The sequence below is a fragment of the Pezoporus occidentalis genome, unplaced genomic scaffold, assembly GCF_034315485.1.
Source record: "Pezoporus occidentalis ecotype Australia unplaced genomic scaffold, CSIRO_AGI_Poc_V1 ctg30, whole genome shotgun sequence".
Lineage (NCBI taxonomy): Eukaryota > Metazoa > Chordata > Aves > Psittaciformes > Psittacidae > Pezoporus > Pezoporus occidentalis.
This window is the reverse complement of record NW_026914941.1, coordinates 1,964,946-1,978,496: the sequence shown is the minus strand read 5'-3', so window position 1 is coordinate 1,978,496 and position 13,551 is coordinate 1,964,946. Positions and strand designations below refer to the sequence as shown.

Here is a 13,551-nt window from a genome sequence, read left to right as displayed (position 1 = left end):
TGGACTTAAGTGAATTTGGAAGTTGGTTGCTTGTGAAATGGAAAGCAATTGTTTCTAAAAATACATGTCAATACCTGATTGTTTAATAATGTACTCTTCATCTGATTTTAAACTGTGTATGATGTAATATCTTTATAGTTAGAATTTCACAATTGGTAGGTAATGGGTATAAGGTAAAACTTGTCTAGTTTAAGTTGTATATAACTTGTTTCTAACCTGGGTTCCTAGTTCACAGCCTAAGTACTGTTTCTAGAAGCTGATGTGTTAAACTTGTTATTTTGCTGTATTCCTAGCAACATCTACAGTGTTGTTACAATGTTTTATCCTTTCCTCCTTCTAGTAAATACAACCGTTGGTTACAGTTACTCAAACTACAGTTAACTCAGTTGAGAAAAATCCCACAAAGCAGTCCCCCTGCTGAAGTGGGACATGTAAACTTAATGGCCACGTACTTCCCCCCTGATATCCCTACACTTACAGTGTAACTTCAAACAGTTATGTAGCTGATTTACCAACTATCCTGTACTTAATTAAAATGAAAAATAATGCTACAGTTTACATAAATGTTATGTGTAATGTTTTTTGATTTATCTATACAGAAAGTGAGATGGAAAATACAATAAATAAAAGAAGATACTTGTTTCAAAGAAATAATTTCGACCTCTATTGGTCATCATGTACAAAATGCTATTTTAGCTTGCAAGGAGCTGTTGCAGGAAAAAAAGATGAAGTAATTCTTCATACTTAATGCGTTTCAGATATAGATAGAAAACAAAAGCTTATTTCTATTCTAGCGGATACCTGAATTTGAAAGATAAGCTAACTTCCTTAGTTGCTAACTCACTCTCTTTCATAGGAGAAAGCCTCAAATATAAGATGGGTAAGACTAACTTGTGTCCGTAAGTGGTAATGGCCAGGAGGTTTTAGTAGAGTGTTGCCTGACTTCATATGGGGTTGTGTGCATGAGGATTCCTAAGGATCTGAAGCCCAAAGATGATTATGAGTACTGAATGCAAATACAGTCTTTTCACTGTAAGCTTTTTGTTTCTTTAAGTACGGATTGCAAAGGATTCTAGGAGATGAAAGAAGTCTCTTGCTGTTATCAAGAGCAATTGATCCAAAGCAACCACACATGATGACGGAAACGGTGAAAATACTTTCTGCTCTCTGCATTGTTGGAGAGGAAAACATGTAAGTAAGATATTGAAACACATCACAATCCCACCATCCTCACCCCTTGTTTTTTTTTCCCTGTGGAATGCTCATGAGTTGTCTGTCAGTTTGGACACAGGTGAAAAAACTTGTCAGTGAAACAAATGTAACCTGTCTTTTCTTAGTGTAGTTTAAATGAAGAGACTTTTCCCTGTTCTGATGCATTAATCCAATATCAAATAAAAGCAAATGAGCAGAGAGCTACAAACTGTGGCTTAAGTGGAATGTCTGAAAGGACTGCAATTGTTCCCTACAGAGGAGGGAAAACTTAATGAGCCATAACTGTTCATATATGGCTGCTGACAAAAAAAAAAGTTATTTCATACATCTCTGAGTGTGATGAGGAATTGTGAACCTTGACTTGCAATCAGGAGAACTGTCAGATTTAAAGCCACTTGCAAACAATGTGTGTTAGCATAGGGTGCTACTGATCTTACTGTTGTGGGGAGGCTTGGGATTTGCCCATCTGCCCTGGGGAGGGGAGATGAACTTTAAATTACAGTTGAAAATTACTGATTTGGCACCGCATGTTAAGGTTTTTCAATAGTTTAGAAGATAATAATAGAGAAATAAATGCACGGATTTAATTAAAATATCACCTGTTTACCCAAGCATAACAAATTTGATAGGGGCAAAAAGCTTTCATGTATAGCTGAAGTTTTGCATGGAGTTATGTCGTACATTTTTAAAACAAAGATCAGCTGGCATACATTTGCTTTCAATTATTGAGTCTTGTAGTGTCCTCAAGGTTAAAACCAGCAAACTGTGTCTTCTATGCAATAAATAGATAAAATCAGTTTGGTTTCTCAAAAGACAATGTATGAGAATTTCCAGTTGTTAAATATGTCAGCTAGTACTGCCTTCCTGAGGCAGTAACTTTTTTCCCCTCCCTGATTGGTTTTTAGCTGAATGTCACAATAACTTAGACATTTATTCGCCTTTTCTTTAATTCAACGTGAATCTTGTAGATATTTTTAACACTTAGCTCTTGGTTTGTTTTCAACTTCATACAGATAGATGTAGATTAGTGCAGTGGCATACAATCTGAATGCATTTAAGTCTTCAGTTGTTTAAATAGTGGGTTAAGTATCTTTAAAATGAGAAAGCTGGCCCTGGTATGCTTTCTGACAGTTTATCTTTCTCTTAGTCTGGACAAGCTTCTAGGTGCTATAACAACCGCTGCTGAAAGGCACAACAGGGAACGTTTTTCTCAGATTGTTGAAGGACTGGAAAACCATGAGTTCTTACAGCTGCAGGTGGGTTTACTTTTTTGTATGCTTACTAATGCTTCCAAAATAATCTAAAATACTAGAAGACTGTATTACTTTATGACGCATAAATTATTTACCAGCAAAGTCTTTTAATGCTGTTACTCCAGTGTTCAGTAAACGACAAAAAACTGGTATAAATGGCCTGCTGATACTAGACATTCTATTTGTTAACGGCGTGAAACTGAGACACTCACTTTCTTTACCCCAAAACAGGATTAAAAAGTCTTGACCTTAATAAAAGAGAGTAATCAGTAGTATTCCTGCTCTTGGATGCCAGATTTAATACTCATGTCTTAAATCTGTGAAAATATTTTGTTGTCACTGCTTAATCTTCATGACCAGGAATTTTGTGTTTTTTTTAATGGACCAGTGAATATCCAGATCTCAGTCTGTCCTCTGGAATGTTTTAGTTACTGGTACTGGAGCCCTGAGGAAGTTAGAGTTTAGGGAGCTGGAGGCAGTACTCCCTCTCTATCTTTTGGGTTTAAGGAAGAGGCATGAAAAAGTACTCCTAAGTTGCACTGCTTGTTGAAACACACCTTTCCCCCAGACTTGCCCCACCAAAGGAAGCAAAACCTCCTGTAAGCTTTGAACTGGTTTCATCAAAGTAATGTATTTGTAAAAGGACAGAACGAGTTTGTGTTGTGATGTTGAAGTGAGTAACTGGAATACCTCGACTAAGCACATACTTCTAGTATCTTACTGTTTGAACTACCTGTGGCAGGAACATATTGCCGGTGTAGTTGACCCTTTTGTAATATTAGTAAATGAAGAGATAGGTAAGGATTGATCTTGTTAAAATAGTTCAATATTTTGAAAGGGTTATTTTTTACTGGAATTTTCTAAGAACTTCAGTCATAAGTTTGATTTGTCTATGAAGGATTTTGGTAAGTGACCGTTCTTCCTGCTAATGACATCTTCTGTTACATCCCAGCCCACCTTTGGTAAATTGAATGGTTGAAGTTTTTTAAAAGAACTAATGACACAAGATCAGTGATAACACAACCATTTAGTAATATGAGAAGTTTTATGAGTAGGAGTAAAATTGCTAGCTTTAGATATTTGAAGCTCAATGTCATCTAACATAGCCATCCTCTTAACACAGTCATCCTCTTAGATTATATAGAAATAAGCCACAGTCAAAACTGATCAGTGTCAAGTATATTTTTTCATAGCTTACACCTCCAGTATACTAGCTTTATAGTAAACTGAAGATAAATGCATAGCTTGATACTGTCTTTGTGCAGGGAGTGCTTAGTTTTCATACAAATCATGTATTATAAAGAATTACTTAGGGAACCAGTGCAGTTGCCCTGTGGGTACTGTAGATTAGTTTTCAGGTTAACCTGTCATTTTGAGTCCTTTTGTTATAAATTCAAACACTGTTTCCTTAGAATTGGCATGCGGATCTTATCAATTTCTAAGACATCTATAAGATATACATGCAGTTCTGTTACTACTGCTGGGACTTCAGCCAGCACTGTATGCAGCCTCTTAAATATTCAGATATATATGACAGATGTGGATGGGGTATGTCCTTTTTTGGCAGGCTCCCTTTGGAGATCAGTAGTGTGCAGCAGGATGTTATTGCTACTTCTGTCAACTTTGAGGTGTGTTTGATATCTGCCCTCCATCAGCCACTGGTGCATCTTTTTAAGTATAATCTAGTGAGATTTAAATATTATATTTATAAAATAAAATAATACATAGTGTTCTTTACTGAGTCATGTCCTGTGTGACATGTTCATTGCTACTTATGTGCCAGTGGGGAGTTTTTTGTTTGCTGTATTCACCTGAATAGCCACAGAGGTTTGATTGCTATTAGAATGCAAGCTTCAGCTGCCTTTTTTGGTAACTGCTAATGTTTGCATAGAGACTAAGTGGCTGAATACCCTACTAAAGGGTCACTTTGCTTATGTCCTTCTCATAATACAATATTTATACAAATTTTAGCAATGCCTAATAGTAAATTTTAGCTACCATGGCTGAAAGATGTGGAAAAGGAGAAAGCAAGCAGGACAGGTACGCCTGCATGGGAGGGATGCCTTTTTCCATTATGAAATCATTATGAAATCTGTGTCAGCTACAGTTGTCTGAACACCATGTTTACCACAGCTCTTGTTTCAGAGCTGATGAACTGATGCTATTCAAGAGGTTTCTATAAATGACATTCTAAAATTAATAATGTTATCACAAAAGAGTTCATTTTGAAGTTGCCTCCTACTTGTTGACCTTGTTGATTTACAACAAATAAACACAACCACACAGCATTCCTGTCTCCCCAAACCTCACTTATACATCAGTAAAGGTACAATTGCAAGACTCATTAACTTGCTCCTGACAAAATCGTTCCTTACTCGTAATGTATTAGCACAAGCCATTAAGCCAGAGTCTCTTCTGGCAAAAGCAATCATAGCAGATGGCACCTCTTCTCTCTATTAATTTCAGATTGGACATGTACTTTGGCTTGTTAAGTCATGTCATAGTAGTAAAATAACAAGAATCATTCAAGCGAGTATGATGATACTACATTATCTGTAGATGCAGCTATATAAAGGGAGTGCCTTTGCAAGGGTGTTTTTAATAGAAATCTTGGACTCCATAAGGTGTTCCATTAAAACTAAATAGTGAATGTAATTAAACCAGGAAGGGGGCTTTTTATCTGACTTTTTTTCTCCGCAGCTATTGATTTTTATAATTTATATATTTTTTTTACTCTACTTCTATTTGCACTTAACGTCTTTTTCCAAACTTGGTATTTCCCTGGAGATCCATTTTAGTCTTTTAACTTAGATCAGCACTTTTGTCATTACACTGTTGTCTACCTGTTTTAAAGTAAATCAATTAAAGTGCCTGGCTGTTCAATTAAAGCATTAGCCAGAGACTGCAGGCATTTCATACAAGTCCTGTGCAGGAGTAGAAACCACAGGTGATGATGGGAATTATTATGTGTATGGGTGCTTTTGGGTTTTTTTTAGTTTTTGGGTTACTGTAAAACCAGGTTGTTTTCCAATTGGTGAATACTAAGGAGAAAGTGTGGACTTGTAGTGTGGGAGTAACTGTCTGCAATGAAGTATGATCCTTTATGTGATACAATTTTGACATAGCAGAAGGGCTCAATATAAAAACAGATCAGTGTTTGATGTTGTGTTGCATATGTGCTGCATAATAATAAAATAATAATTAAGCTGAAATAGTCAAAGACAGTATTTATTTTCATGTTATGTCTCCTGAAAGTTTTTGTCTCTCTTTTCAATGACAGGTAGCATGTATGCAGCTCATCAATGCCCTTGTTACATCTCCAGAAGATCTTGATTTCAGGATACACTTGAGAAATGAGTTTTTACGTTGTGGCCTGAAGAAAATATTGCCTGTAAGTAATTTGTACGTAGGAATTGATCACAATGAATTGTTGTTGAATGTAGAAGATAACAAAATCATTTTACTGAGAATACAAGTGAAAGACGGGGGGTGGAAGAGGCCAGGCCTGGAAGGAACTGTCAATCCAAATCCACTTTCATTCTGCATAGTTGCAAATTTATGCTCTTATGAGCTATGTAAACTAGAAAGATAGTTGAAACAAGTCAATATATCAGAAATTAAAATAGGTTAGCCAAATTTTGTGTAATGAGCTCAAGGCACATGCACTGGATGCGAGTCTGGCTGTGGAACCAATGTTGGATTAATGTTCTTTGTATATGCCATTCCTGTTGTTTTCTGTGAAATCTGTTTTTCTTTAATCTGCCTTCCTAAACTGCATTTGGAGTTTCTAAGGAAAAATCAAATAAACTCCTTCATTCTCTTTGGGACTTCATGTTTTCATGCAGCTGCAAAGAACTGTGCCTTTATGGGCAGTTGTGTATAAGTATTTGTGACTCAGGGGTAGATTTATAGCTCTTAAGCAAGAAACCATTCAGATGCTAACATCAAGAATATGTATGATTAAGCTACTCAGCAGTTTCTCAAAAAAGATGAGAGAAATTAAGAGAGTACCTGCTTATGTTTGTCTGAAACAGTATTTATACTGCCATAACTTTTAAGATATGAAGTTGTGAATCATCAACATTTGTCAGGAGTGAAAACCTTCGGTTTGAACACATGCAGCTTTGAAAGTGTTTCTGATGTGTGTATGCTAATTTTTCTTAGAGTATGTACTTAGGTTTTATATCATGTGGATATGTTTATGTGATCTACTGTCTTGAGTTGCTGTAAAATATATGAAAGTCTGAAGAACTCTTAGGTTTTTTGTTTTTTTTTTTATCTCCTGAAAATTCATTTACACAATCTATAAATGCTTAAAATCTTGAAGAATCGGGGTGGGTTAGGTGGCAAATAAACTGCATTGTAATATGTTGTGATGGGAAACTTCATGCAGTGCACTGACATACAGATATATGAGTTTTAAAGCAACTAATATTTAGTGATAAAAATCTTTACTAAAAATGATGACCAGATACTAGGTTGAAATTCTGTTCGTAGTAAGGTTAATATTTTATGTAAGCTATAGTAGTCAATACTATCACACTATTTATTTGTAAGGTATTAATTACAACATACACACTGAACTCAGACCATTAATTCTGCATGGACTGAATATCCAGAGTAGGGGAGGATATTTTTTGCCAGAAAGCAACTTTATGATAAAACATCTTAAGGAGACTTCATGTTTATATCTGTGCTTAGAGGTAAATTCTCAAGAAATTTATAAATGGGAGTTTCTTGAACAAAAAACAGTCAGGAGGAGGATCCATATTTCTCTATCTTAATCTGCCCAGATTGACTGTAACCTTCTCTGGTTTTCAGACATTACAATTAGGACTTCTACTTTCCTTGGGAACATATACATGGTTGCCATTCAGTTTGTGCAGAGTGTTTAGGCCAGTTCCAGGCCAATTTTCATTTAAAGCATGGAGTTCATTCGCACAGATTGCTTTTGAACTAGTTTCTTTTTTTATGTTTTGCGTAGTAGAAAGCTAAACTTGATTCTTAGGTGTATTAGAGAAATTGCTTATATTTCTTCCAAGAAAAACAATTTTTTTCCCTTTTCCAAATATTCATTTTTGCCTGTATTTTTACTTCTCATGTGTTTCTCAGTGTACTGTGGATGCTATTATGCCATGATTGAGATTAAGTTAATAAGAGAAATTGTAAGCCTAACTTCTTTACGCTGCTGTGGTCGCCTTGAGTTCAGTTTAATGTTTTGAAATATCTTTATGCTATTTTTTATAAGAAGCTCTCACATTACCAAACATAAACTGCTGACTATATCCCAGTAAGAGAACTCAGTCAGGAAGTTCCGTGTTTGTTTTGCAGCCCATACCTGATATTCATTGATATTTTGCTTTCATTTTTCTCAGCTGAGCAATTAACGTTAAAAAAACCCACTCAGTTACAGCTTACTCCTTTTCCAAAGGTTAATATCTTATCTTTTGTCATGATATGATCTTTGAAGGGGGAATTTTTGCTAAAAAAAAAAAAAGAAAAATTAAGATATCCTATGCTTTGAAAAATAGGGCTTGAAAGATAAGGATAATGAAGAACTTGATATTCAGCTCAAAGTGTTTGATGAGAACAAAGAAGAAGACTTAATTGAACTGTCACATCGTCTCAATGATATCAGAGCTGAAATGGAATATCCTTTATAGGAATGGTGTTATAACTTGTTGCATTGTTTAATAACTTCATTAAACATCAGAGTTTGACAGGGTTAGGAATGCTCGATGTGTAGTTTGTCACAGTTGTGTGTCTTACCAGGAACTTTCTCAAGCATATTTCTTTCCACTTTTTTCTTGTTAAAAACCTATTTAGAAAATCAGCAGTTAAATTTGAATGTCAAATGTAAGTAATTGGAAATTGAATTAACGATTTGTAAATAACTTTACTAAGCTAAACTCTGTCTTGTAGTACATGAAGATAAAAACTTCTATGGGTGTAATTTTATAAGTTTTAGGAAAAAATGAGAGAACTAAGTTGATACAAAATTTCTTGTAGGTTCTGAAGCACTTAAGATGTACTGAATTTGTAGTAGGCTCTGAAGCACCTAAGCTCTAGTTGTGGGGAAGCAGTAAATTTCAAGTTACCAAAGTTCAGAGCAGTTGCTTGCAGTTTTTAAGAGTAGTAGATCAGTAGCTGGTACGTAAGAAGCAAAGAGAAGGTAGATGCAGTCTATGAGAGGAATACAAAATCACTAACAGGCAAGGTTGTTGCATTGCAAAACAGGTTATTACAGGTAATTTTCTTCTTTAAGAAATGAAAAGGATTGACTAGTGTGTATTTGCCAACAGCCTGGCTCACTTCGGAATGAAAATGAGAGCTTTGTGTAACATATGCTTACAGGATTCTGTGATGGGAAGTATGTAGTATGGTGTTTTCTGAGCAGCAATGAAATGTCTTAATTGTTAAACCAGAGGACAGAGTTTCTGTGGATAGTCTTGGTGGGAAAAGGATATATACTGATAAAGGTAGTATTTCAGAGTGCTGAAAGGTTTTATTTGAACAATATGAACAGCATCTAGGGAGCTGGGTTTGGGGTGGGTGTTTTGTCCTTTTATATTTTTGTTTTAATTTGTTTTTAAGTCATTGTATTTCCTTAATAATGTTTGCACTGATGTGAATGAAGTATTTCATCTACTGTATAATATGTTGAAAGATACTTCTTCTGAAAATTACTTCTTGTCAATTCTTCAACATTTCCTTCTCATCAGGAGTGATTACTATGTCCGGTAAGTGCCAGGTTTGATTTTTTTTGGAGGGTAGTAGGGTGAAGAATTGAATCAAGACACTTTTACGCTTGAATAGTTGCTCTGTAGCTGATGTGTTTCTTGTCTTTCCACTCAATGTTAATATTGAAAAGACCTTGTTAAATGCAGTAATGCTTATTTCAAAGACTTGAAGCTTACTATAACACCCTCATCCCAGAATCTCTTCACCTGTAAAGTCATAGGATCAGGGACTGGTTTGGATTGAAGGGATCTTAAAGCTCACCCAGCTCCAGCCCCCTGCCATGAGCAGGGACATCTTCCATTAGAGCAGGTTGCTCCAAGCCCCGTCCAACCTGGCCTTGAACACTGCCAGGGATGGGGCACCCACAGGTTCTCTGAGCGACCTGTGCCACTCTCACCACCTGCATGGTGAAGAATATCATCCTGATATTTAATCTAAACCTCCCCTCTTCTAGTTTAAAACTATTACTCCTTGTCCTGTTGCTTCATACCCTTATAAAAAGTCCTCCAACTTTCAAGTAAGCTTCTTGTTTTAAGAAGTAATTGTTTTGTTGTAAAGGGATGATAAAAACAATCAGTATGCAAAAGGATTTAACTGAGAAGTAAAATATAACCCAAGAAAGCTACAGTTTTTATTTTTTTTTTCCTAATTGAAGGCTTGGAATTTCATCAGTTCAGGTTTAAGGGTTTATTACTTTGAGAGCTCAGTATTATGTGCAACTCAGATAGAATGCCTTGCGCTGGTAAGAACTAATAATTTTGAGCACAGAGCCCCTAATCTTGGAGGTTCCTGATGTTGTTGGGTAGAGATTAAGGGACTACTTAATTCATTTTCTAAGTAATTGAATACTGGTACTGTTGCCAGTGATAGAATTCACTGTGTTGAGAATGTGCTAAATAATTCTTGCAGCAGATATTGAAAATACTAAAGATGCTATTCATTTTATGAGATATTCTCTGGCAAAGGATAGATGAGAAGTGCACAGTGTTTGTGGAGTCCTGAACATGAGATTGTCTTCTGGGAAACTGATAACACTGCTTTTTTAGCCAGAGGACAAATAAGACTTGTAACTTGTTCCTTTTACTGGCAATTGTATAATTCATACATTAGTATTTAAAGTTTCATCCCCCCATGTTGCATACATAATTACTTGTGTTGTTCTTATCTTATAAAATGTTTTCTGTGTTAGACCTCAGTATTACAAGATCATAGAAGAATGTGTATCACAGATAGTATTGCACTGCAGTGGCATGGACCCAGATTTTAAATGCAGAGGAAGAATGGACGTGGATTTTACTCACCTTATTGGTTGGTATACTATAAGCAATTTTACATTGTTTTATTGAAGCATGTTGTTTTACATTGTTTTCTTCTGTCTAGACTTCAGCTGACTCCGAATGTTTTCAGTTTTCTGGAATTAAGCATGTAAGCTACAGGTTTACTTGTGGAGAAGGCCAGATCAAACGCTGCAACTGTTAATAAAATGACACTGATGAAGTTTGCTTCTCCAAGCATGTCTTGACTTGTGTCTGAATACAGTAGTTTTAATAACCCATAACTGCTTGTTCATAAAGTCTGTGAATTTCAGCTCTGATTTAAATGAATGCTATAAGTTAGCGACAGCTGGTTTGATTCTCCGTGCCAGTTCTTACCTATAATACATAGCTACTTGTGTTTACATGACTATAAAATGTTTAGAGTTTTACACTGCATAAGAATTCAATAGTAGTGCCTTGTACCATTGTTGAGTGAAAAATCTGTGCTTCACAGTTCACTCAAATCCCTATGGAATAATTTATGTGAAATAAGAAAACGCTCAGACAGATCAACTTAGTAATTCATTGTATTTTTTTGTCTGCTGCTTTTGTGTCATGGGATCATACAGTAATTATGATTGGAAGGCACCTCAGAGCTGGGATGAGTTTTACCTGATTTCTGTGTGGTATTTTATTTCAATTCTAGATGCATGTGTGGACAAAGCTAAAGTAGAAGAGAGTGAAAAGAAAGCAGCAGAATTTTCCAGAAAAGTAAGTCCTAATCATCATTCTTTTTTATGGTATGGAACAGATGCGTGACAGGAGCACAGTAGGTTTGTTTCACAGTGGAATCCTTGTATAAATAGGGAAGTAGTTTATCTCACAGGCAGGATATTCTTTCACATGGGTTTTGGGTTTTCCTCTGTGTGTGTGCAAGGCTCAGAATCGATTTACTCTGAATTATGTATCAGATGAGGTGTATTAGCTGTACGTATCTTCAGCTGTATTCCTCTGCTGTAGAGAAGTGATGAGGAAAATTCCACTTGTAGCTGTTTTGTCCTGAAATAGGTAGTCATAATTAAATACCTAAAGTGCAGGTATATGCTTTATAAAAAAAAAAAAGAAGGAGGGGTTAGAGGGGGGGGGTTGGAATGTTTGTGTGCTTCCATATAGCTTTGATTAAGAACCTAAAGAAACTTATTGAGAAGCAATGTATTTCAGTGTTTAAAAAAACATAGACTCTAGTCACAGAGATGCTAACATTAAAATACTGCTTTACTTCCTTATAGTGCCCATGGTAAATTATGATAAGGGAGAGTAATTTACTTCCTTGTTATTCAAGTTTAGGAATCCTACGAGGCGTTTTGGCACCTGTTGTGTTCAAATTTTTACTGTTCTGGTTGAGTTCTCCTTTATTAGGAACTTGATAACTAAATCCTATTTTGGTCATGGGCAGTTCTCCTGGATCTAGTAATAATGAAAGGTCAGACACTTAAAATGATTTCTGTAGGAAAAAAATCAGATTAGTATGTTTCTTGTAATAAAATTTTTGGGGGTATTTCTAAAGAAATTGATGAGATTAGTATGTTTCTTGTAATAATTTTTTTGGGGGTATTTCTAAAGAAATTGATGTTTGTCTTCCTGCTTTATCACCACTGGTGTTTGTTATCTTCATACAACATGTTTTTCCAAGTTACTTAAATTCCTGTTTCCTAGATTGTAATGGCTAATTTGTTCATCTTGGCACATTACATCGTGCCTAAGGATATGAAATGCTGGATGCACTGTATTAGCTGCAATAGTGCTGAAGTTCATATACCATGTTGTTGTGTATTGAAAGCCTTCACAATATAGGTTTTTTTCCTGGTCTGGTAAAAGAAGCCTTTTTCAGGCCAAAAGGCAGTATGTGTTCTGGAACGTTCAGTGTGGATGCATTTTTAATAGGAGCTATTGTGTCTGAGTTTTACAGAAAACAAATTGTTGTGATGTTTTCCTGGCAGCATTATTTATCATAATGTACATTCCTACTAGCAGTCAACACATGTTCCTCCTGGTGATAATGTGCTGTGTCCTGTGGAAGAATGACTAATAGAAGCTTTTAAAGATTATAATAATCTCTTGAGCCTAGCAACAGTAGTAGGATGAAAATATACAGCAAATGTCTCACAGTCATGTAAACTGGACTTGTGTTTTATATGGGGACATAAAGACTAAGGGGATCACTAGCTTATTTGGGTACCTCCTTTCTTGTTATTTTGTGGATGATACTCCTGAGGCTTCACACATGTCTTCAGATTTAAGCTCGCTGCAGGAGCTGTATACTAAAGTTTAGTTTGGTAAGCCTGCAGTGTTTTATTAGGGAGAAAAAAAAACCCTGTTGAACCTGGACCTGTACTAAGTACTTGGATCTGACAGGTTCTGTGGAGGTGGCTTAGTGATGGAAAAAATCATGTGCTACTATCATGCACTTTGAAGTTAAAAGTGCATCTATTGTTCTACTTGTGATACTGTTAAAAGAAATCCTGAAAATAGAGTACCTAGTATGGAAGTCAATGGACAAACATTTCTGTATTGGTTAATTATTGCAGTTTGATGAAGAGTTCACAGCTCGACAAGAGGCACAAGCAGAGCTTCAGAAACGAGAAGAGAAAATCAAAGAACTTGAAACAGAAATAAAACAGCTACGAACCCAGGTAATAGAGCTATGTGACACTGTGTTCCACAGTTGAGTTGAATTCTATTTTTGTCTTGAGGAACAAAAATTCTGTGAGGAGTTTGTACTAGGCTAGCATCATGTTACCACTCCAGAAACCTCTCTGATGGTTTAACATGCTGCTGTTTCTCTTCACTGTTCCTTTTGTGAATTATTCGAATGGCAATTGCAATTGCTCTTTCTTCCTATCACCTCAGAACCAACTGCGGACAGATTTAAAAGAAAGCATGAGGGGTTGGGTCATGTTCCCCCCAGCAAGGTGTCAGGATACTTCTGAACAGCTGTGCCCCTGTTACCTTTTGCTCTGCAATAGCTGCTCCAGTGATTTCTGTGGAAATCTTTCCACCAGCAGATTAGAGTTAAAATACAGCATGGT

At 35.9% G+C, this 13,551-nt stretch overlaps 1 protein-coding gene across 5 annotated transcripts in view; it reads left to right on the top strand.

The window, feature by feature from the left end:
* Nucleotides 1-13,551, top strand: part of DIAPH2 (diaphanous related formin 2) — a 235,640-nt gene that overhangs the window by 32,423 nt on the left and 189,666 nt on the right. For all 5 annotated transcript variants that reach the window (XM_062627438.1, XM_062627442.1, XM_062627439.1 and 2 more), the window contains 8 exons: nucleotides 1,055-1,191; nucleotides 2,360-2,468; nucleotides 5,746-5,856; nucleotides 7,997-8,115; nucleotides 9,089-9,205; nucleotides 10,396-10,514; nucleotides 11,169-11,233; nucleotides 13,051-13,155. In XM_062627438.1, coding sequence (XP_062483422.1) covers nucleotides 1,055-1,191; nucleotides 2,360-2,468; nucleotides 5,746-5,856; nucleotides 7,997-8,115; nucleotides 9,089-9,205; nucleotides 10,396-10,514; nucleotides 11,169-11,233; nucleotides 13,051-13,155 — 882 coding nt within the window. The remainder of the gene's footprint in view (nucleotides 1-1,054; nucleotides 1,192-2,359; nucleotides 2,469-5,745; nucleotides 5,857-7,996; nucleotides 8,116-9,088; nucleotides 9,206-10,395; nucleotides 10,515-11,168; nucleotides 11,234-13,050; nucleotides 13,156-13,551) is intronic.